General features: G+C 44.0%; 1 protein-coding gene across 4 annotated transcripts in view; it reads right to left on the bottom strand.

The window, feature by feature from the left end:
• Positions 1–5,668: 5,668 nt before the first annotated feature.
• Positions 5,669–22,407, bottom strand: part of WDR73 (WD repeat domain 73) — a 249,654-nt gene continuing 232,915 nt past the window's right edge. For all 4 annotated transcript variants that reach the window (XM_069203819.1, XM_069203820.1, XM_069203821.1 and 1 more), the window contains 2 exons: positions 12,416–12,787; positions 5,669–5,983 (listed from right to left, as the gene is read on the bottom strand). In XM_069203819.1, the coding sequence (XP_069059920.1) occupies positions 5,748–5,983; positions 12,416–12,787 (608 nt within the window). In that variant the 3' untranslated portion in view covers positions 5,669–5,747. The remainder of the gene's footprint in view (positions 5,984–12,415; positions 12,788–22,407) is intronic.

Raw genomic sequence — 22,407 nt, forward strand, 5'->3', positions numbered from 1 at the left:
AAGGAGACAATTAACATTCCAGGTCATTGTTTTAATTATTCTGTGTCTGTCAATTATGATATTATGTTTCCTAGAGAGCAGTATTTTGTGTCTGCAGTTGTTTTGCACCAGTGGCAACTGTAGAACAATCAAAAAAACAAAATATTAACATTGTCCTTCCAAACCCCCCTTCAACCTACCCCTCTCACCAAGAAGCATCTGTCACCCAAACCATGAACAAGAGCCCAATCTAAATTCTTTCAGAGGAAATACCAAATAAATAAATATCACCTATTGGTACTTACCTTGTGCCTCTTTAACATCAATGTGGTCAGTAGAAAGTTTCATCACTGATTTTATATCCAGGGAGGACAAGCATATTGAATTGAGATCTCAGGCCCTGCCCAGGTGCATCAAGTCAGCTCCCTCTTTCAGTGGTTTATGTCCGGGGCAGGAGTGTCTCTGCCGCCTCCATGCTCCGGCTGCTACTCCATCCTCGTCTCAACTAATTCTTTTCAGTGATTGATTCCCCAGGTGGGCTCCCAAACTCTGTCCACGTGGTCAAAAAAGGGAGCCTCCTCTTGGAAGAGGGCTTGAAGTTTAGCTGGGTGCAAGAGCACATAGAGAAGGCCATCACTATTAACTTCTGTTTTACCTGTTAAAAACATTTCCTTTGTTGCTAAACTAGTTTAGTGTAATCGAGAAAAGATTAGCATTTTGTGGGGATCATGGGTGAGCTTCTCCTTGTTCCCTTACCATCCGCAGGATGGAGTCTCTATTGTGATAGTTCAGGAAATGGGCTATGAATGGTGGGGAGCCCCTGGCAAAGGCCTCCAGGCCAGCACCCTGTGAGCCCACTCAATGAGGACGCAAGTGGAGAGCTTCTCCGCCAACATAAATGTGCATATCTAGGTCTCGAGGATTTTTTCTGGGTGGGAGCCTTCCACTTTCTTGGGGAAGCCTACTAGGTGAAGATTGTTATGGTGGGAGTGGGACTCTGCATCTGTGATCCTAGCCGCTATTTCACCCGCCAAACTCTTAGGTTTCCAGACTGTTTGAGTAAGTGTCTTAAGAGAGTCTTCCAGAAAAAATATGAATCTCTCTCCTTCGGTGACATGGCTAGTCGTATTGAGCAATACCTGCTGCAGGAGGATTGTATGACCAGCAATAAAACATCAGAGCTTGAGCAAGAGTTATCTCTAAGGGCATTTAGCCCTGTAGCTCTGGCCCAGTTTCAGCCTGGGGGAATTTCTCCTGTGGAAGAATTTTAGTTAGCTTATCCAATCTTACCTGCTTGGGGGGGGAGGTTTATCCTTCACCATGATGAAGACCGGGACACCCCATGTACCAAACGCTGATGAGCAGTGGCCAAGATACAGAAGAATGCCAGACCAGCCTGACCTCCCCTCAGTATTGGCACAAGCAGTCTGATAGCTGCTAGGGCCTGTGGTGTCAGGACAACAGGAGCAAGTCCATCCACAGGTCCTTCCAGTTCTGTCCAGCCGTCAATTTTGAATTGAAGCGCTTTCTGGTACACTGAAGGATTGATTATTCCACCTCCAGTGTCAGTTCCACAGACAAAAAAAATCTGCCTAGGATTTATCAGGGCCACCAGGCAGGGAGGACATGTCTTGGGGTGATCTAGTGTTGTCCCCAAATACCAAGTAGTATGTCTCAGCACCTGGGCAGCTGAAGCAACCTGTTATGGAAGCACAAAAGGGAATCTGTATCAAGTGAAGGTTGTTTGAGGCAGATAATGCAACAGTACGCCCTATGGTAAAGGGCTCTGGATGGCTCCAGCCATAGTGGGGATAACTTATCTTCCTCTTGGAGAAGGCTTCAGCACAATCCAGCTGGTGCTGGTGTTCTTGTGTTGCCAGTAATGTCACCAGCAAGCCTTTCTGCCTCACTCGGCGGGGTGTTGCAAACACCCAGCAGAACGCAGAAGATGAACTTGCCCACTTATGGCATCCTCGGTCTCTGTAGCTCGCTGACTGCAGAGCTCAGGCCTGGTAGACACGAGCCTGGCAAGTGGAGGTTTCTCTCAATGCTCTGGTTGCTTGGACACCACGGTGCTCCTCTACTCACAGGCTGGCCGTTTCTGTGTCCTATGGGGGACAACTCACCAGTCTCAGGAGCATCCGCCTGTCTTGGCCCGAAAACACCAGCAGCCAAGAGCCTCCAATAACCAGTCAGATAATGTCATGCTCCGACAGTGCTCCTCTGGTCTGGGCCTCACACCATACCTCACAGCTGGGAACTGGGGATTCTCCTGTCACCCAGGCCCGCTCATTGCAGGGTGTCTCATCATAGGAAGCCGTCACGTACCCTCAGCGGCTCAGGAATGCCAGGCACACAAGTAAGTCTGTTGTGAGGCAGGATTTTGAAGGATTACCTGTGCTAGAAGCAGGAGTGCTAGGAAATTGCATTCTCCATCTTGTGCCACTGGCCACTCTACTAGACTACCAGTTTCATCAGTAACTTCCTAGTGGTGAAGAGACTGGAGTTCTGTATCAGTTCACAGGTAGGGCTCCCAAATTATTCTTTCTTGCCTACTGATGCAGTTAAATTTTCCATCTATTTACTTTTGTCTCTCGCCAACAATCATCCCATCTCCTTCACTGTATGCAGGCTGGTTGGGCATTCATAAACAGCATTGCACAATATAAAATCACCATGGTGTTCATGGCAATTCTCTCTACATGGCAGAAACCACATGAAAGTACAACACAATGGATGCTTTGAGATCTTCTCACCTCTAGTTGCTCAAAGTGCCAAACTTCCTTGAGGCAGTCTTTCTTTCATTCAATCCATCTGTTCTACCTTCTTCACTGGATCTATTTGATTGGATTTCTGAGCTATATCCTCATTAGACTACTTCTACTCAATCACCTGTGTGAAGCCACATTTTTGAATTTTTTTTAGCCTTACTCTTCCTCCAGGTTAATGTACACTCCATTCAGATGGACTCTACAGAGATACTGCATTATCTGTTAGTGTTCCTTTTTTTACTTTATCAAATTATCAGAACTCTCTATAAGCCTGGTGACCTGGTGCCACCCCAATCTCTAAAGTTGTATAATATAATCATATGCAGTCCTATGCACCAAATAAATCAAAAGTAATCCTAAAAGTATAAGAGCAAGTCTAAAAACCCAAAGTTTATACAGAACAGGTAGACACATCATTCTAAACAGTTTATTTTAATAATAATAATCCCATAAATTTAAACCTATGCTGACTCCCAAGCTTATAATGAGCCACGAAAACTACATCAGAAGCTTAAATCTAAAAACTCTTGTCTAAGCTTGCATCCCAAAACATATGTGTAAATCCCAAAAGCATAACATAAGCATCTGAGTCTAAAAACGTTAAACTGTTTTTATTAATTAGAAAACTAATGTTTAATTTAGACATGCTTCAGTCAGCATGATTAGGTTTCAACCAGCTTCCATTGTTATTTGTAGAAAGAAATGTGCACTTTTAATTTATGTGAACAAGCCTTTCTAAGTTCACGTGTGTGTGTGCTTCGCCATTTCAGAAAAACTGCAAAATAGAAGCCTATTTCAGGCTCTGTACTAAATAAGTTACTATTGTGTTCCCATCAAATAAACCGCATTAGAACATTAGAATATTGGGGGCTCCAGTGCAGAAAATTTAGCGCTTTGGGCTTTTACTGGCTGGTAAAAGTCCGGAGCATCAACATTCCAATGTTCTTTGTTCACCGCAACAGCTGTGAACAAAGCCTCACGGAGCCCGAGGGGATTTTAATCCCCTCGTGCGGCGTGAGGAATTTGTTTTATTTGATAGAACATTCTGCCCTCTAGTGGCAGAATGTTCTAATAGCCTTAGAACCCGCTATGGCAGTCTCTATTGGCCATTAAAGGCCATCTCCCTTGTTAAAGGCCATCTCCCTTGTTAAAGGCCCGAGCCGAACGCGAGAGCGGCCCTTTTATGGCCGGTAGAGCCCGCTACTGCGGGTTCTAAGGCTACAATCAGGATGTTCCTGTAACATTCCAAGTCTGTTACTTGAGTCCTTTCTAAGGACCTTCCTTTAGTTGAACTATCTAATGTATTTTTGCATTATATAAACATCATGTAATTTTCTCCATTTCCTATGGACACCTCCTTCGTTAATGTGAAGTAACATGTGTATCTAGATGTATCTTATGGAATGTTTCTTATGCGTTAGAATGTTCATTGGCTTACTAACTTGATACATTGCTAGTTCAAACATCCTGTGTCACATCTCACCCTCACCACTATGTGTGTGGCTTTTCTGTCTAAAGTCCTCTAAAAGATTGATGGGTATATTTATAAGCCCTTAGCGCCACCTTACGCCACATTAGCATCATTTATTTTGACGCTAATGTGGCGCGAGGCCAAAATCCTAGCACCATATTTACAAAGGGGCGCAATGCATGCATTGTCCCACTCTGTAACCCTTTGTGCTACATTATGCCTGCGCCGGGCATAATGTATGCAAAGGGGTAATTCCCCCAGTAGGGGAGCCGGAAAAATGGCATAAGGAAGTCTATGGGATTTCATTGAGTCATTTTTTACGGCAGTGCTAATTGTTGCAGACTCTATGCTAGACTGTCAGTTGATTTTTACTTAGTTCTGGATGCTTGTTTCCTTTGTAAGGTTGACCTTAAGTTGATTGTATCATGATATTTGATTTTCTATTGGGGCACTGATTAGTATTGACAAACTAACCACTTTTTTGCATCCTGCAACATACTACATTTTGAATAAACAGGTTAGGTTTAACTTGGAACTCTCTTATAGGTGGGTTTATTTGATTGGGTTGGACTTAGTCTTATGAAGACTCAGAAAGTCCTGATCCTATGTCTCAAAATATAATCCCTTAAAACCATACCCCAAAAGCTAAATTGTGCCTTAGAGAAAAGGGGATCTGAATGTACATTTTAAAAATGTGCATACGTTTTGGCCAAGTGTGTTATGCATGTACATACCACATTCAGACATTGCAAAAATTCTGCAATTATGAAAGTAAGGTTGAGTCTAAATTTTCTGAGGGCAAGTACATGTGTTTGCTTGTTTGACAGTTTGAATAGAAGTTGTTATGGATCGTCCATGTGTTCATGAAACTTTCTGAATTACTGGCTGGGTTTTCCATCTAACTAAAGGATTAACTATTTTTACCCTAGCTCAAGTACTTAGGCCTTCTGTTCACTTTTGACTCCTCGCCTCAACCTATGTCCTCTCTATGTGTCTTAGCCCCAAAACGTCACATAAGGATAGCGAGACGATAAGCGTCTTGTCAAAAGCTATTTGCATAAAAAAGCGTTACTTGCTAGCACCACTGTCGTCTGTACCATTTGCTTAATCCAAAACTCTTAATTTAAGTGCAAATTCACAGTTCAGTGTGAGTGGTAACACAAATGCAAGTAAGTCACAAAGTCCACCACTGAGTCAAGTATGACTGGAGTTAAATAGCAGTAGAGATCTCAGTGCACAGCTATAAGCAATTCAGAAGACCTGGTGTAGGACAGTAGGTCCCTCAAGTGAAGATAGTGCAGTACAAGATAAACTTCTTTTAAAGAATACCTTGGACAGTACTGTAAACAGAATGAAGCCTCCTGACAAGGAAAATGGGAGGGTTGGTCTAACCAGACCAGGCAGACGAAGTAATATAAATGAAAATGAAATATGACACATCAACAGATTTAGCTAGAAAAAGTTTTAATTTAGAAAAGTGTTACTCTCCAGGTAAAAATGTCAGTATGTCCATCAATTAGCAAGTCTCAGCAAGCACTTCTGCAATCGACCCAGTCCCACACGTGCAAAGACCCATCAGTAGCTGATGATAATATTGTTCTTGGTTTCCAGGGATGCCAAACATGGGTCGTAACTTCTGGAATGTTTCCATCTTCACTCCTACCCTCAATGGCATGTCCTTTGTGCACAAAGAGTGGCTGCACCTCTGCTCCGGACATATCCCAGGACTGCGTGTCATATACCTGCACTGTTCCATCGAGTCCTACAAATGCAACAATATTCACATTAATCTATTATTTCAAGTAATGTATAGGGCAGCAAGATGGCTCAATAAAGGAACTGCTTGCTCCTGAAATATGTGAGTGATGCGTATGTTGTACCATTACACTGGGTAATAGCAACATTTGTAACAGTAGATCTGCAGCAATATGTTTCAGATTTCCGAAATGGCATATGAAAAGTAGTAAGAGTTATATAAAAATAACATATTAACATCAAACTCAACACACTGTTCAATTTAGTTAGCTTCTTAAATTCTTCTCTTCTTGAATCAACTTCCACGGACTACACCAGACAACATAAAATACAGTACGCAACTAAACTCAGTAGTCCCTTCAAGCTCTGGCACTGTTTTGCGTGAAGCGATCATATCATTACCAGCCCCATGCCAGAAAATAAAATATTATAGTGTTCTATATTCTTTGAAGACTAACAGCAGAGCTCTAAGAATCTTAGTGCCAGTGTTTAGGATGTGCTACTTCTGCGACTGTGATAAGTGTAAAACCAGAGATCTAAGTGAGGGTTACAAAGTATATATGAGCAAAATGTTTGCATATTCACAGTTGAGGACACAAGTGAAACATCACGAAGCCACTTATCTTATGTATCTTAGCAAAAGAGGCAGCAGAAGAGACCCACCATGCAATACAAATTGCCAATATATTAGGATGGAGCTAGCCACTGATCCCATCCTTTACAGGGGAAGTGCACCAATGACGAGAACCCCAGGACGCAGTAACTGATGCATAGGTTTCGTCATAGGAGAAGATAGAGGGGTATAGCATAACATAAATAGTTCTATACCCGGGGTCCTCTGAACAACAGAGGTTAAAAAAAAGTTTGGCAGACATGATTTCTTTCATCATACTGCAGACACTCACAGGGTTCAGAAACACCGCCACCACATCCAAGTAGGGCATGATTTTATTAGGTATGCAGTACCTGGAACAGGAAATAACTGTGACAGCCATTTTACCTACATGACTTGGCTGACCAAGAAGAATTCCCCAAAATGTCTTGGGTTTCTCACAAATTCTCACTATTGGCCAGCTTTAAGTTCCGCATTAAGAACATCAGCAGCAAGGAGCAAACTGAATTATGTTAGGCACATTTCACCATCTAGTAAATTCAAAATCCACCTGCTGCATTTACATAAAGGTATAGATTTCTAATTGACGAGCAACTGCACTGCATCGCTAAATGTCAGTAACATGGTACACACTTTATCTGGAAACTGCAAGATTATATTGTTTTAAAAGGTATTTAAAAGAAGATACACAAAGATCTACAATTATATGGCTTTAGTAGAACTATGGTGAGATTCTTTAAAAAGATGTAAATAGATGAAATAATCTCAACAAAACGTCGCTTTTCATGATCAGGTTATCTAACCAGACAAACCCTACTCAGCAGTAACTGGTTCAATGTAAACTCCTACATCAGTATTAATATTGGACATTTTATCTCTCCGATAATGGCAGATGCAGGCTGTGGCTACTACATCTTTCTCTGGTTTGCCACTCTCGGCCTAACGCTCCATATTACTTGATTTCCTCCACCAGTCTAGTGCCATCTTCTTCGTTTGCACATATGTCCCACTCTCCTCTCTTTTAGGCTTCTCCCTTTTCCGACTGCTTTCTCCCTCAATTTAGCTTTTCTGCCTCTTTCTGTATATTGCTCTTAATCTCCAGTCTCTCACTCTTTCTTTTAGCTATACAATTTTCTTAATGAATTAGACATTAGATTGCAATATATATATATATATATATATATTTTAAGTTTAAAGTAAAGAGAACTGATTTGGGGTTTATTCATGTGAAGCTCTCCCCTGCTGACATGCCCACAAGACACTACAAACATCTACAGTAAACAGCAGAGTGGTTCAATTAGGCAGTTCTCTTTGCAAGGACCATCACATTATTCTATTTTAGTGTGTATGTTTTGTAATCCTTTCAAAGCAATGCAATAGGTCTCACATTATCTTGAGTTAGAGCTAGTGGCATTGTAAATTCAAACTGGATTTTTCTTGCCAATAAATTGGTCAACCTTGCCTCATAATTTCGTCTTTTCCTGCCATATAATTTCAGTGGCCGAGCATTAAACTAAAGCACTTCCATTTAACTTCTTCCTCTATCTTAAAACATACAATTATCATATAAACCTTTATCAGAAATAAACTTTTGGCATTACAGTACAATGCTCAAAACACCATAACAAAAATATCATCTGGGACAGATGGGAAGGTAAGAGGAAAGAGGAAGTCGGGAGTAAAGATGGAGAGGACAAGTGGCGTAGTAACGGTGTCATGGGCCCTGGAGTAAGAAAGGAATATGGTTGACTGGAATTTCAGTAGCAAAATAAAAGCAGTAATTAGACTTGAGTGAGGTCCGTAGGTCTCTGGGCCCCGGTGCCACTGCACCTGTTGCTCCATTGATAACTAGGCCTCAGGAGAGAAAGCGGATGGGGCAGAAAAAGAGAAGCGAAAGGAATACAACAGACAAAAGGAAGAGAGAAGGGGTCGCAAAGAAATAAAAGAAAGAAGGGAAAGAAAGAACGAGAAAACAAAAACACAACTAAGAGAAGAAATAGAGCAAACGTGAGACCAAAGAAAAAAAGGAAGGAAGCTAGTAAACAACAGGTAAAAGGAAAAAATAATGAAAGAAGTGTGAAAAGAAAGAGAAAAATGATCAGTGGAGGGAAAAAGAGAGATGGTGAGAGAAACATGCAGCAAAAGAACCAGGGCATATATGTACTGACACTTCCCACAGACACAGAATGGACAAACCACTTTGACACTTAGGGTCCCAACAAGTAACTTGTGGCTTCCACATACAGATGGGAAAAAGAGGGAATCATAGTAAAACGTGAATTGATAGATAAAGATAAGGAAAACATCAGAGAAAGGAAGGAAGAAAGATCTAAAAAAAAAACAAGTGAAAGGACGCATACCAAGTCAAAGGAAAGAGCAAATCAAAAAGACAAAGAAAGAATGAAGGGAATAGCAAAAAATAGCGATAGAATGAACACCTGATGAAGAAAAAAGAGAAGAACGAAACAAGGAAAGACATAACTAAGCTTTTGTGAGTTTGAAAGAGGAGGAAGGAAGAGGAAAATAAAAAAAGTGAGAAGAGTAGATATAAACAGTTGAAAGAAAGAGCAAAACTTAACGTGTGGATTTTAAGAGCTGGAAAGAGAACATCGAGAGTAAACAGAGTAAAGGAAAGAAGGAGTGAGATAGCTGAAACAGACCCTCACAAATGAAGATGGCAGCTAAGAATAGATTTAATTGGCTCCCACACATCCTCAAACAGAAGTCAGAGTGTGGAACAGCAGGGGGCACGGCAGAACAGCAGGAGATGCATTAGCAGGATTGTATGTGAACCCCAATAAAGCAATATTGGGGCGTTACAGATCAGGATTGGGGGTATAGACAGCTGTGTCCTGGCCCAGTGCTGGAATAACAGAAAAACAGTGGGTGAGGAATGAAAAACGCAGCGCTGTGTAATTTTTAGTATTGGAATAATGGGCCGCTGCAGATTAGGGTTGAGGTGCACTGACAGAGTTGTGGGCTGCAGTACTGGAATACAACGGCCACACAAGATGAGGAAGTAGTAAGGTATGTTAATGGAGCTATGTGTGGAACCTAATACTGGTGTGCCAGTGTTGCTGAGTTTTAGCCTGGAGGTGCCCTGGTGAAGCTGCGAGTGGGGTCCAGCTGCGTCCGAGGTCCCAGTACTGGAACAGCAGTGTGTAATGACTGTAAGAACTGAGGTGCTCTGGCAGACAGCATGTGTGGGGTTCTGGCACAGCTAAAGGGCTTGGAGTGTGTGAACTGAGGTGCACACTGATGGAGCCGCGCCCAAGGTCCCAGTACTGGGACAGCAGTGTGTAGTGACTGTAAGAACTGAGGTGCTCTGGAGGACAGCATGTGTGGGGTTCTGGCACGGGCACAGCTGAGGACTTGGAGTGTGTGAATTGAGGTGCACTGATGGAGCTGCGAGTGGGATCCCAGGATAGGGCAGAAGTGGACACTGTCTCTAAGGATTGCAGAGCACTGGTAGAGCTAGGTGCCTAGGCTACAAGCAATTACAAGTGATCCTCTGCCCTGGGGACCACAGGCAGGCACACTTGGTAAAGAAAATCCAAGCCAAGGAAGGGCGGGAGCCGGGCAGCTAAGAGAGGGTGCAGAGAGCCCACAAAGACCAAATTTCACCAAGATAACAGCCTGATTTATAGCCTTGTTTACAGCTAAGCTCAGAGTAAGAATGCTCTGCCAATGAAAAGGGAAGCTTCCCTGGACAGGAGCAGGAAACAAAGTAAAACAAAAAGTCCCCTACAGACCAGATAAACAGGACAACACGTAATTATACAGTAGTTGGTCCCTGCTCCCACAAAGAAGAAGGAGGGACAAAGGCATGACTGACCACTAGCAAGCAAGGATTTTGAAATGACACAAACTAACAAATGAAGTAGCTGGAAGCCCACATAAGAAGTATACTTAAAAGTATACAAGAGGTCATATGCTTACGCTCGACCTAAAAAGGTGGTTGTTCTAAAATTGCTGCAATTTGAGGAAACCTGAATGTTAAACTGTAGACACTTCAAAATATGATTGGATTAATAATAGAAGACACAATAAAAAGCACTTGCCAGCAATGCCATCTAAAGTCCCAGAACCTCATATCCAAAAGACGTACTACTACGATTCTTAAAAAAACAACCTACGGATAAACTAGACTTTAGAACTGACAGGGATTAAAATCTACTACTTTTGTCCAAATTAAAACGCAAGAAAGCCAAGATCAGAGATTCTATGGTGCAAGGCCCATACTGTGAAACTCAAGAACTAGCGGTACTAGCTTGTCTGGCATCCATAAAGAAATCCATAAAACAAGGGTATTTAAGAAAGTGGTTAGCTAAGATGAAACAAAAGTCTTCTTCTTTGGAGCTGTTAATGTGATCTTTGAAAAGCTAATGTCTTACTAAATTCTAAAATGTAAACCCCACTCCAGGTTGGTTGTTAGCTCTTTTTTCCTACAGTTCACATAAACATAATGGGAGTTTTCGTGACACTTCCGTATCAAGGGTGTCAGGACCTGTTTAGGGGTGGGCATAAGGCAGATAGGGGCTGAAAGGTCCCAACACTGGTGTTTTGAAGTTGCTTACCACTGGTGTTCTGGGGTCTGTCCTACACTGCTCTGCAAACTTGAAGTTTCAGAGGTGAATACAGATTGTTGTTTGTAAAATTCAATGTCTTCAGGAGAAGTGGAAATAGTACAGCATATAAGTTGGACATGTGGTTCTTCTTAATTTAGTTAGAGTAGAATAGTGGGCTTAAGTATTATCTGGTTACTTTCCCCCACACCCACTCTGAGTAAAAGAAGATTCACTGCGATCCCAAAATGTCAAAATGGGCACAAGTTAACAACACCAAATGCTAATTCTTCACCAGGATACTTCCTTCACAAACAAGATCAGAGTTACCACAGTACAGCTATCAACTTTAGCTACATACAGCTATTAGAAGAATACAACACGCGCTAGCCAAAAAGAGGTTCAGCTGAATGAAACCTGTGATATGCGACCATCAGCTGACATGAGTCAAGAATAGGGCTGAAAGATTGAGCCCCTATTAGCGAACCACCATGCAGAGACAACCCACCGAACACACTGACAGTTAAAGTTGGAAGGTCACAAGACTGCCCCTCCTCTGAACATCGCCATACGGATAACCCTAATCCTCCAAACAATGCACACACCAAGATGACTCAGGAATAATAGTTCCTCATCTGCAAAACTAGGCTGGATGAATCACAAATGCAGGCCATAGTCTGTATATGTGCCAAGAGGCCAAGTAGTTAGAGAATGCTGCACTGTATAAATACTCAGTATCATAACTTTACAATCAATATTGAAATGCCAAATATTTATTTCTTGCCAGAGCCTTGCACCCAAAGACATCTTTTCATGCCCCAAAAAAGGGGTCCAGCCCTACAGCTTAAAACTCACAGAGCAAGAGGCATTTAATTTCAGAAATCACTATATAAGGGCAGTTTGAAAGAAAAAAAAAACAGATTCCTAAATTTAGAACTCATCCAATTAGCTGGCACTGCTCATCTGCATTACTGTCTGGGTCTTGCTGATCACAGTTCCCAGTATATAATTTTGTGAAACGGCAACACACACCAAAATCTTTGAGTCTTGTCATGGCCTTCTCTGACTTTTCATAATAGCCCTTTTAAACACCCTTAGTTGTATGCCATATATATAAACACTTCAATACCTGTTGCATGTGGTTAGTGATGAACACACAATTATTGATTGCTTCAATTTCTGTAACAGAAAACTACACGTGTGCATAAATAACACACTATGCATTGTACAACATAAGATACATGTCTCTGATGACATTTACCTGAAATGGCAAGACAGTCTTCCAAAAATGGTGCCCAGGTAATGCACATGAAATCCCTCCCAGAGTGTGCCTTGGAAACTCTGCACCTGGCCACTTTCAGAGGCACAGACAAATTTCTCAGGTCTGTGAGCTCTACTCTCCCAGAGGAGGAGAGGCTTGCGATCATGTGCCTAGAGGCACTAGCACCCTGCTCCCTGCTCTGCAAACAGGCACACCACTCATCACCGTGTCGCAAGGGGGCCTCCAAGTTCGTCCCTCCACGCTGCTCCTCCCTGATGTCCACCAGATACATCTGTCCATTAACGCAGGAAGCGAGAAACATATTGCAGTCCAAATACTGAAGGTTACTGATGGTGCAGCTGCTATTTAAGCCTAGAACAAACCAAAACAGACACAGAATAAAGGTTAAGTTCACTGACCCAAATGCACATTGCCTTACGATCATGGTTTTATCTTTTATACCTTTTTGAATTAGTCACTTCATCTAGTCTGGTTATGATTTACTGTCCGTCCAGCAGGTTGGCAAATCCAAACCTGAAAAAACACCTGTCAAGTGGGGGTGTCGGATGAGAAAAGTTCCAAGCAAAAAACGTATGAAGGATGATAAAAAAAAGAATATTTCTGTAAATAGTTGTTCAGTATAACAATGAATGGTGTACATCATGAATATTTGTGAACTGCTAGTTCGTGGTTACACCAGTTGGTAACACCAGTTGGTAACTGGTTGTATTAGGGAAAGCACCCACACTTATTTTGACTACACACCGTTACTACAGAAAGGGTATATCCTGGTATGCGGACAATTTGTGTCCATTGTAGCCCGTTAAAACTAGGGTTGATGTACTCAATACTTCTACCCATCAGCATCTGTAGAGTGCCTAAGATTTGACACAGTAGAGTCCACAAGTCAAAGTTGTAAGCTAGGTAGTCATTTATGCACACTGTTTCAATTCTCATATATATGTACTGTACGTACAACCACATGCACAATATTCATTAGTATACCTCTGTCAGCCCTATGCTGTAGTGATCAAGATTAGTGCATCATATCATTCTCTTCAACTGAGCAACTGCAGATCAATTTACAGCATTCTTCACCATTATACTGCAGGAAGGAACGAAACCAGGGAGGACATGGAGACAAACTGGACATCACGGTAAGAAGTGTGGCAGATAGGGGTATGAGGGATAAAAGGAAAAAGCGGCCTCATAGGACAGACTATCCAGTGACACATGGACAATGATGAATATGGTGCCAATCAACAAAGAACAGGAGAGATCAGCAAGGGCAGCTCAGTACTGGGGGGTTTGCATTTTGCTGAGAGTTTATAACAGGAGAAACAAATCAGCTTTCCTGAAACATCCCTCTTTGCTTAGTCAAAAAAGCTGAGTGGGCCCAAAACACCCGCTTCATCTAAATCATTTGTCTTTCTAGAAGTTCAATTGAGACGTTAGCTGGCTACACATCAGAAAACTCAGTGACAAAGATACACTACCAAAAGGTCCAAGGGATAGCCAAATATTGCTCAGTTACATTTACAATGTATCACAGCTAAGCATGGAAACAAAGCCCAGAGTTTATCATTATTTTTTTTAATAGTTTGGTGTTTGGATGGAGGGGGGGGTCTGCACCTCCTCTCAAGTGTGGCTAGAGGATGCTTTTTATAACATTTTCCATTTATATTGCCTGCATGTTTTGCAGGAAGCTCTGAAACGAAACTTTATGCCACAATGTCCAACAGTATATTCCTCCACACCAACATGTATTGTATGTGATCATAAGCAGTGGCCTACTTGATTAAAAACAGACTGATTGCATTGCCTGTAACAACTATGCCATAAAAAGAATAGTCAGTATGACCAAGTAAAACAATGATCATTGAAAAATCCCATGCCAAGTGAAAGAACATTAGTGATAATGTGTCAACACATAAAACCTGTGGTAGTTAAAAGTTCATCACAATTTCTGTTCCAGAAATGAAAATGTCACCAGAAAATATATTTTATGTAAGGATGCTACAAATAAATGCAAGGCTTAGCATATGCATATGAGTGTTGCTCAAATATTCCATGGTGTGGGAATGAAAATATGACCCTGTAGGCATTTGTTTGTAGTGTGTATTGCTGTCAATTTACATGTTCTGCATACTCCTGCCATCCAATGTTGGGCTTGAGCACTTGCAAGTTGTTTTTCTTCAAAGGTCTTTTGAGTCAAGGGATGATGTCACCCACAGTTGGCAATGTTCATGCGCACCGACTATGTCATATTGTTTCCCACACAACGGTCGAGAGTAGTATAGAGTGGCAAGTCAATGCAATATGGTGCCCATGTGTATCGTGAATGGAATTTAGCTAATAAGAAAGATTTGCAAACAGAGCCCTATTCTACCAGTGAAAAGGGTGGGCGCATTGAATTTACACAACTACACACTACGAACAAATGCTTACAGGGTAAGCAACATTTTTCATCTATAGCATGTGTGGCTGTACCTACACATGCTCTGCGTGGATTGTAACACACTACTCTCATATAAGAAGTGGCTAGTGTGCGGATGATGCAGATGTCTGAAATAAAGACCTTAAGACTGTCTGGCTGTTAGACCTGACAGTCTTAGGGTGGTCTTCCCCCCTAACTTTTTGCCTACCTCCTCCACTTTTATGACCTTGTTTTTGCTGGCCGTAGAACTGTGCACTTTACCACTGCTAACCAGTGTTAAAGTGCTTGTGCTCTCTCTCCTAAGCCATGGTAATATTGGCTTATCCCCAATTGGCGTATTTAATTTACTTATAAGTCCCTAGTAAGACACACTAAGGGGCAGATTTATGGAAAGTGGCGCTGCACCAAGCACCTGGCGCCGGCATAATGTAGCGCAAAGGGCTAAAGAGTGGCGCAATGCATGCGTTGCGCCAACTTGTAAATACGGTGCAGGGATTTTGGCCTTGTTGGGCCACATTAACATAAAAAATAATTACGTTAATGTAGCACAAGGTGGCACTAGGGCATCATAAATATGCCCCTAAATGTGCCCAGGGCCTGTAAATTAAATGCTACTTGTGGGCCTGCAGCACTGACTGTGCCATCCACTAAATGGCCCTTTACCCATGTCTCAGGCCTACCATTGCAGAGCCTGTGTGTGCAGTTTTAAACTGCCCTATCGACCTGGCAAAGTAACCCTTTTGCCAAACCCAAACCTTCTCTTTCTATAAACAAAAGTCACCACTAAGGTAGGCCTTGAACAACCTAGAGGGCAGGGCGCAATGTATTTCTGAGGCAGGACATGTACTTCTAGGTTTTACATGACCTGGTGGTGAAAAACCTCCCAAAGTTGTTTTTCAAAACAGCAAGGCCTGTCTCTCCCATAGGAAAACATTGGGATTACTTCATTACATCTTACAAGTGTAATTCACAAGTTGGAAGATATAAACTTTGAGTTTGGTGTCTCTGGAATCGCAATTTAAAATCACAACTGATGGTGAAGTCGGATTTTGTGTATTTCCCCTCAAAAGCCACACACAGTGGGAGTTTAGGTGTAACTTGATGGTTCTTCCTGGCAAGATGGGAGGGAAGACCTGGCTACAACCTCACTTACACAAGACGGACTGTGTCCTGTCCCCAAACAAAGGGCTGCATAACCCCCTGTAGAGAGCCAGGAGCCAAGGCAGGCCCTCTTTGCATTTCAAAGGTCTGTCTTTGAAGTCTCCCACTTTAAAGGCCTAGCTGGGTATAAGTACTGGACCTCTGACACTGTCAACTCAGTACACATCTGGACCTTTGACTACTCTGCCAAGAAGAATGACTGCTGTGCTGCTTAACAACTGCCACTCTACTTGGCTGCTGCTTTGCTGGACTTCTGCCTTGCCCTGGTGCCAGCTGTTTCCCTGCCTGGGTGAGGAGGACTGTACCTGCATCACTTAAACCCAGAGTGACTCCATGGTCTATCTGGATGGCCTCCTAATATGGAGTCTCTGGGACATAAAAGACTTCCAAACACCTTGCTCCTGCACCTGGACTCTGCCATCTGTGCGTCTGCCCTGCCAAGTGGTGCCACCCCAGTCCTGGACGCTTGGAAGTGGGCCTGACTTGTTTGCTCCGTTGGTGCAAACACATCCTCTGCTGCGGGGGCAGAATTGACACACTGTTGCATGGAACAAAACCAACGCATCGCCTCTGGAACTGACACTGCAGCACTTTTCCCAGCGCAAGGTCCTTACATCCCAGTCGACGGCCCCCTTTGCAATGATGTTGAATCTCCACATCACAGCCTCTGCACTCATCTGAACGGCTGCAACTGCACACCACATCCACAACACCTGTCTTTGCATCGCAAGCCCTGGCGCCCAGCTCCTAGTCATCGACACAGCAAGATCTTGCATCCTAACTCTGCTGCATTTCGGAACAAACGCATCACCGTGGTTGGGTGGGAAAAAGCAATGCATCCCCCTCTACTGCATGGTTCGGAACTGACGCAACGCTCCACAACAAGGATTTAAGGTACTTTGGTTCAGTTGGCTTGACTGGGTCCCTCTAGCCAGCCCGCCCTCCACCGTAGTGGGCGTGAACTTTTCACTTTGTCCTGGTCCAGCGCAACCAGATATCCCCGGTTGGAGCTTCTTGCTTCCAAGCACTATTTCACAGTTTAATATTTAAAAATTCATAACTCACGCTCTACTTATTTGACTTTTGGCGTCATTTTATGTATTAAGATCAGTTACGAACCTGATGTGGAATATATTTGTGTGGTGTTTTGACTGTTTTACTGTTTGAAGAGTTGTACAAATACTTTATACATTGCCTATAAGTTAAGCCTGACTGCTCTGTGTCAAGCTACCAAAGGGTGAGTGCAGGTTAATTTAGGATTTGTCTGACACATACCCTGGCTAGGAAGGACTGCGGTTGCTGCTTGACCAGGGCTCATACTCCAGTCAACCAACAACCCAAATTCTAACACTGGCCAACCATAGCCTGCTGTTGGGCCTAGCCAGCCACACAGAAGTGCTTAGGAAAAGTGTGCGGTTGACCAAGTGGCTGCTTTACAAATGCCAGCTAGCAGAATATAGCTTAGAAGGCATTGAAAGCTGCCTTTTTGCACCCTGTTGGATTTGGCACAGGCTACACACAACTGGTCAGCTTTGCGGAAGGGCTTTGTCCTGTCAATGTAATATATGAGGGACCCTTTACATCTAAGGTGAGTAGGGCTCTCTCTGCTACAGAGTTTGGTTGAGGAAAGGAAACCAGAAGCTCTATAGTTTGACAGGTGATAGGGGGATGCCGCAACCCTGTCTCTGTGGACCTGAATAAATGGCTCTTGTAACGTGAGGGCCAGAAACTCCATAATGCATCTGAGAAATGTTATGGCCATGAGGAATGCTACTTTCCAGGAGAGGACTTAGGAGAGACCAAGAGTGCAGGGGCTCAAAAGGGTTCTCTTTAGCAGGCATTAAAAGTGCCGTAAAAAATGGCGCAAGGAAATCTCATAGATTTCCTTACGCCATTTTTGGGGCTCACCTAATGGGGGATCGCCCCCTTTGCATACATTATGCCTGGTGCCTACATAATGTAGCGCAAAGGGTTACAGAGTGGGGCAATGCATGCAATGCGCCACTCCGTAAATACGGCACGGGGATTTTGGCCTCGTTGGGCCACATTAATGTAAAAAATAATGACGTTAATGTGCCGCAAGGTGGCACTAGGGCATTATAAATATGCCCCTAGGTCTTCCCAGTAACCCTCCTCTTGTAACCATTGAGCCAAAATGCATTCTTGCAACGGACACATATGGAGCTGGGCATGGAGCACTATGGCCATGCAGAAGGCCATCATGTCTAATAGACGTATGAATATTCTGCCTCTGAGTTGACAACTGGGATGAAAAAGAGATAGGAGCTGCTGGAATGCCAACACCCTTTATGGGCTGGGATAGGCTTTGCCTGTGGCTGTGTTGAGCACAGAAAACAGAAAGGGCTGGATCTAGAGGAGTTGCAGGTGGGACTTGGTGGCATATACAGTCAAACTTAGGATAGGTAGCAGTGAGATGGTTCGTGGGTATGGGTTAGGCATTGGTGCTTGCCCGTGCTCTTTATGGGTCAACTGTTGAGGTAGGGAAAAACATTGATGTCCCCCTCCTTACATAGGCAGCTTCTACTGCTAGGCACTTGGTGAAGACCCTTGGAGCAGTGGAGAACCCAAACAGAAGTACTTTGAATTGGTAATGGCAGCCACTTATCAGAAATCAGAGGTAGTGTCTATGGGAGGGAGGGATGGATGGGTATGTAAAACTAGGAGTCTGTGAAGCATACTGCATCATGTAGTTGTCTTGCTGAGCAGAGTGATGACATCTTGCAAGCTTACCATGTGGAAATATTCTGAGAGTATGTCTGTAGAGTACCTTCTTTCTGCCTCCTGATAGAATGAGTGTTGTTGCCTTTGGCAGGAGGAGGTGCGATGTGAGGTGGTGGTGGGAAGGAGTGCAGGGCATCCTTGGAGCCTCCTCTGGACCGTTGCTTTTGAAAAGAGCCTCTGGCAACTAGGGTTTGGAATGCACTCAGATTTAGCAACATCCATGTCCTCCTTTATTTTCTCCTGTAGCTCATCAACCTGTGGCCCAGAAAGATGTCCCCCATTGAAGGCCAGGTCATGGAGATGCTGTTGGACCTCCAGTTTGAAGCCTGAAGTACATAGCCAAGCATGGCGTCTAATGAGGATGCTACCGCTGACCACCCAGGAAGCTGTGTCTGTGGCGTCAAGGGCACAAAGGATGGTGGCATTAGATGCAATTGTGCCCTCCACCTCTTTCTAAACTCCTCTGTGAGAAGGTTGACCACTTCCTGCATCTCATCTCACTGAGCCCTGCCATGGTGGGAGAGAAGCCCCATGGAGATAGCTATTCTCAGTGGGTGGTGGCTACTACTGCAACCCTTTTGTTCACAGCATTGAGCTTCTTACTCTCCATGTCAGACAGGAAGCCTTGCCCATGGATTGAGCAGAAACCTGCTAGCGGGAAGTGTGGACGACTAAAGTCTTGGACAGAACATGATCCCAGTTGTAGGCAGAGTCGCTTGGCTCATGCCTCCTTTTGACCCTTGGTGCTACGAACCTGGCTTTCACTGGTTCTTTGATAGTGTCAGGGACTCATTTAACAAGCCCTTTAGCATGGCCAAAAACTGGATTTCCCACACAGACTTAGACAGCATCTCTACCAAGAAATTATCATCCATGTGGAGGACGTGCATATTTAACATGTAAGAGGTGGCTGCCCACTCACCCCCGATATTCTGTGGTGTTGTCTTTGGGGAGATGCCCTAACAGGGTAAAGGTCCGGATCTGGGTATCCCAGTGTATCCACATTATAGTTGTCACACAAGTCATATGTGTGCCCTGGAACAAAGGAAGTCTCCCAAGACTCAGCAGTGGCGAAGGGGCTGCCAGGACAACACAGGGTATGGGGATCCTTCTGGTGACTGTGGAGGCAATGGAGGTGGTGAACAAGGTGTGGTGCTGGGGTGAAGGTGGTGGAACAAGGTTAGAAGGCTCTTGTCCCGGTCTCTGCTTCTTGGGTATAGGCGTGTCAACAGGCTCCGAAGGAAGCTCCTCCTGGAAGCTAAGTCTCGTCTTCCAAGGCAGACTCAGTCGGTATCGGCAAAGGCGGCTTTGCCAAAATCTTACCAGTCTGGGCTTGGATAAGGAGTCTCTTCTAACTTGCAGTGAGCTCTTCCTGTAGCCGCTGTCGGATGGGATGCTGTGATTTGTTGGAGCCAGTTATCAATGGAGTTTGACATCAGGTTCAGAGTTGAGAATGGCTTTTGTACTGGCGTTGCAAGCGCCTTTTGCTTCAAGGGTTGTTGAGGTGCATGGAGAATCTTCTGGCTTGACAGCCATGCAGGGTTGATTTCCTTATGCGAGATCTTTGTCACCTCAGAATCCTTATGGCTGTGATGTTTAGAGCCCAAATGAGGGCAAGACACTAGAAACTTTGCTGACTTAGGCACAGGGCTTGTGGTCGACCCTCTTGGTGCAGTACTCCATCTCGGCATGGGGCCTCTTTGGAGGCTTTGCATGTGTATTGGCACCGAACAAACTCAGGACCCTGGGAGATCTTTGTTTAAGGGCCCAGTGTGGCGGGAGTCAAGGGAGGATCTTCTTGACCCTCCTGTTCAGAACTATTGGAAAAGACGGCCTCTGGACTAGGCAACAGTTGGTGAGCTGAAATGCCTGAAGGGCTTGTGTCCTCAACGTCCTTGGCGTAGAGAAGAGCCTGTTCTCCGTAGATGTTGGGGGTCTCACTGGAGGACAGTTGGTGCATTTTCTGATGTGCGCAACATCTCATCCCTGGGTATTGGAGGTTCTTCTTTGACTGAAAGGCGAGGCAGGCTTTGCATGTGGCGGCGTCTTGGGGGGAGGCTGAGGCTGCAAACCTTGTGATGGTTGAACCATGGATACATTGCATGGCACTGTGGACAGTACCGAAAGGGAATCTGTCCCATCACCCTGTGTGCATTCTCCTCGAAGAAGTTGTTGAAGACAAGGAGGCATGCACCCTAAAGAGGGCCCGGGGTCCTGGCAGTTGGGAGTCGAAAGACAGACGTCGGTCTCTGAATGGTGTTGCTGAAAAGTGTAGTCAATGAAGGTTTTTCTTGGTCGCAGGTGTCAAAGATGTCCTTGTGGGCCCAAAGAAAATGTGGGAATACATCTAGTCGGGGAGCCTTGTCAGTAGACGTCCGAACCCAAAGAAGGAAAAAAACGCAATCTAACACCGAGTCTGTGCCCACCTGCATTGACTATTTGTGGTGGAATCAGAGTACATCCTGTGACCCGAAAGATGTTCTTTGAAGAAAAACAACTTGCAAAGCTCTGAACCCAACATTAAATGGCAGGAGTCTGCAGAGCATATAGGATATATATATATGGAAAATGTTACTTACCCAGTAGACATCTGTTTGTGGCATGCAGTGCTGCAGATTCACATGCTCTGCATAAGTCCGCCATCTAGTGTTGGGCTCGGAGTGTTACGAGTTGTTTTTCTTCGAAGAAGGTTTTCCGAGTCACGAGATCAAGCGACTCCTCCTCTCAGTGATAGTGGGCATTGAGTCCTTTGTTAGATGTTATATTAGATGATAATATATATATATATATATATATATTAAGAAAAGAAGATGTCCACGCAGTGTATATACATATTTACATAAAGAAAGTACTACAACGGCTACAGGCTTCCGGGGAAGAGGGAGGGTGCATGTGAATCTGTAGCACTACATGCTACGAACAGCTGTACACTGGGTAAGTAACATTTTCCATTCAATGACATGTGTAGCTTCAGATCCACATGCTTTGCATAGACTGAAAAGCAGCCCCTCCCAAAATAAGCGGTGGCTAGCCTGTAGGAGTTGGAGTATTTTGAAATAGTGTTTTAAGTACTGCTTGACCAACATTTGCTTGTTGGCGAGATAATACATCCGCACAGCAGTGTTTAGTAAATGTGTGTGGTGTGGACCATGTGGCTGCTTTGCATATATCTGCCATTGGTATATTTCCTAAGAATGCCATTGAAGCTTCTGGTGGCTAAATGGGGGCAGAAACCACTAAGGCACCAGAGATTGGTGTGTGTGTTTTCTTTAGGGGGGCAGCCCCTTGGGTAAGGGTCGCTCCCCATGGGGGCACATTACTGTTGGTCATATCTGCCCCCCTATTTTTGGAAGGCCTATCTGCCCCCAAGGGGGGGTGGGGGTTGCAGAAAGCCCACCAGAGACCAGGAAGCTTTTTTCCCCCAAAATAAGAGGGTGGGGATATGGCCATACCCCCACCCAAAATAAATGGGGCCAAAGTTGTTCTGCCCACCAGTGGGCAGATAGGGCAATTACCCCTGATCCACACCCGGGGGGGCAGAAAGTCTACTAGATGCCAGGAAATTTAAAAAAAATAGTGGGGTGGTGGCCCGGTTATGCCCCCACCCCAACTGAAGGGGGTAACAGTCTTTCAGCTCTCCCCCGCACTCTAA

This window comes from Pleurodeles waltl, chromosome 8 (assembly GCF_031143425.1).
Source record: "Pleurodeles waltl isolate 20211129_DDA chromosome 8, aPleWal1.hap1.20221129, whole genome shotgun sequence".
Lineage (NCBI taxonomy): Eukaryota > Metazoa > Chordata > Amphibia > Caudata > Salamandridae > Pleurodeles > Pleurodeles waltl.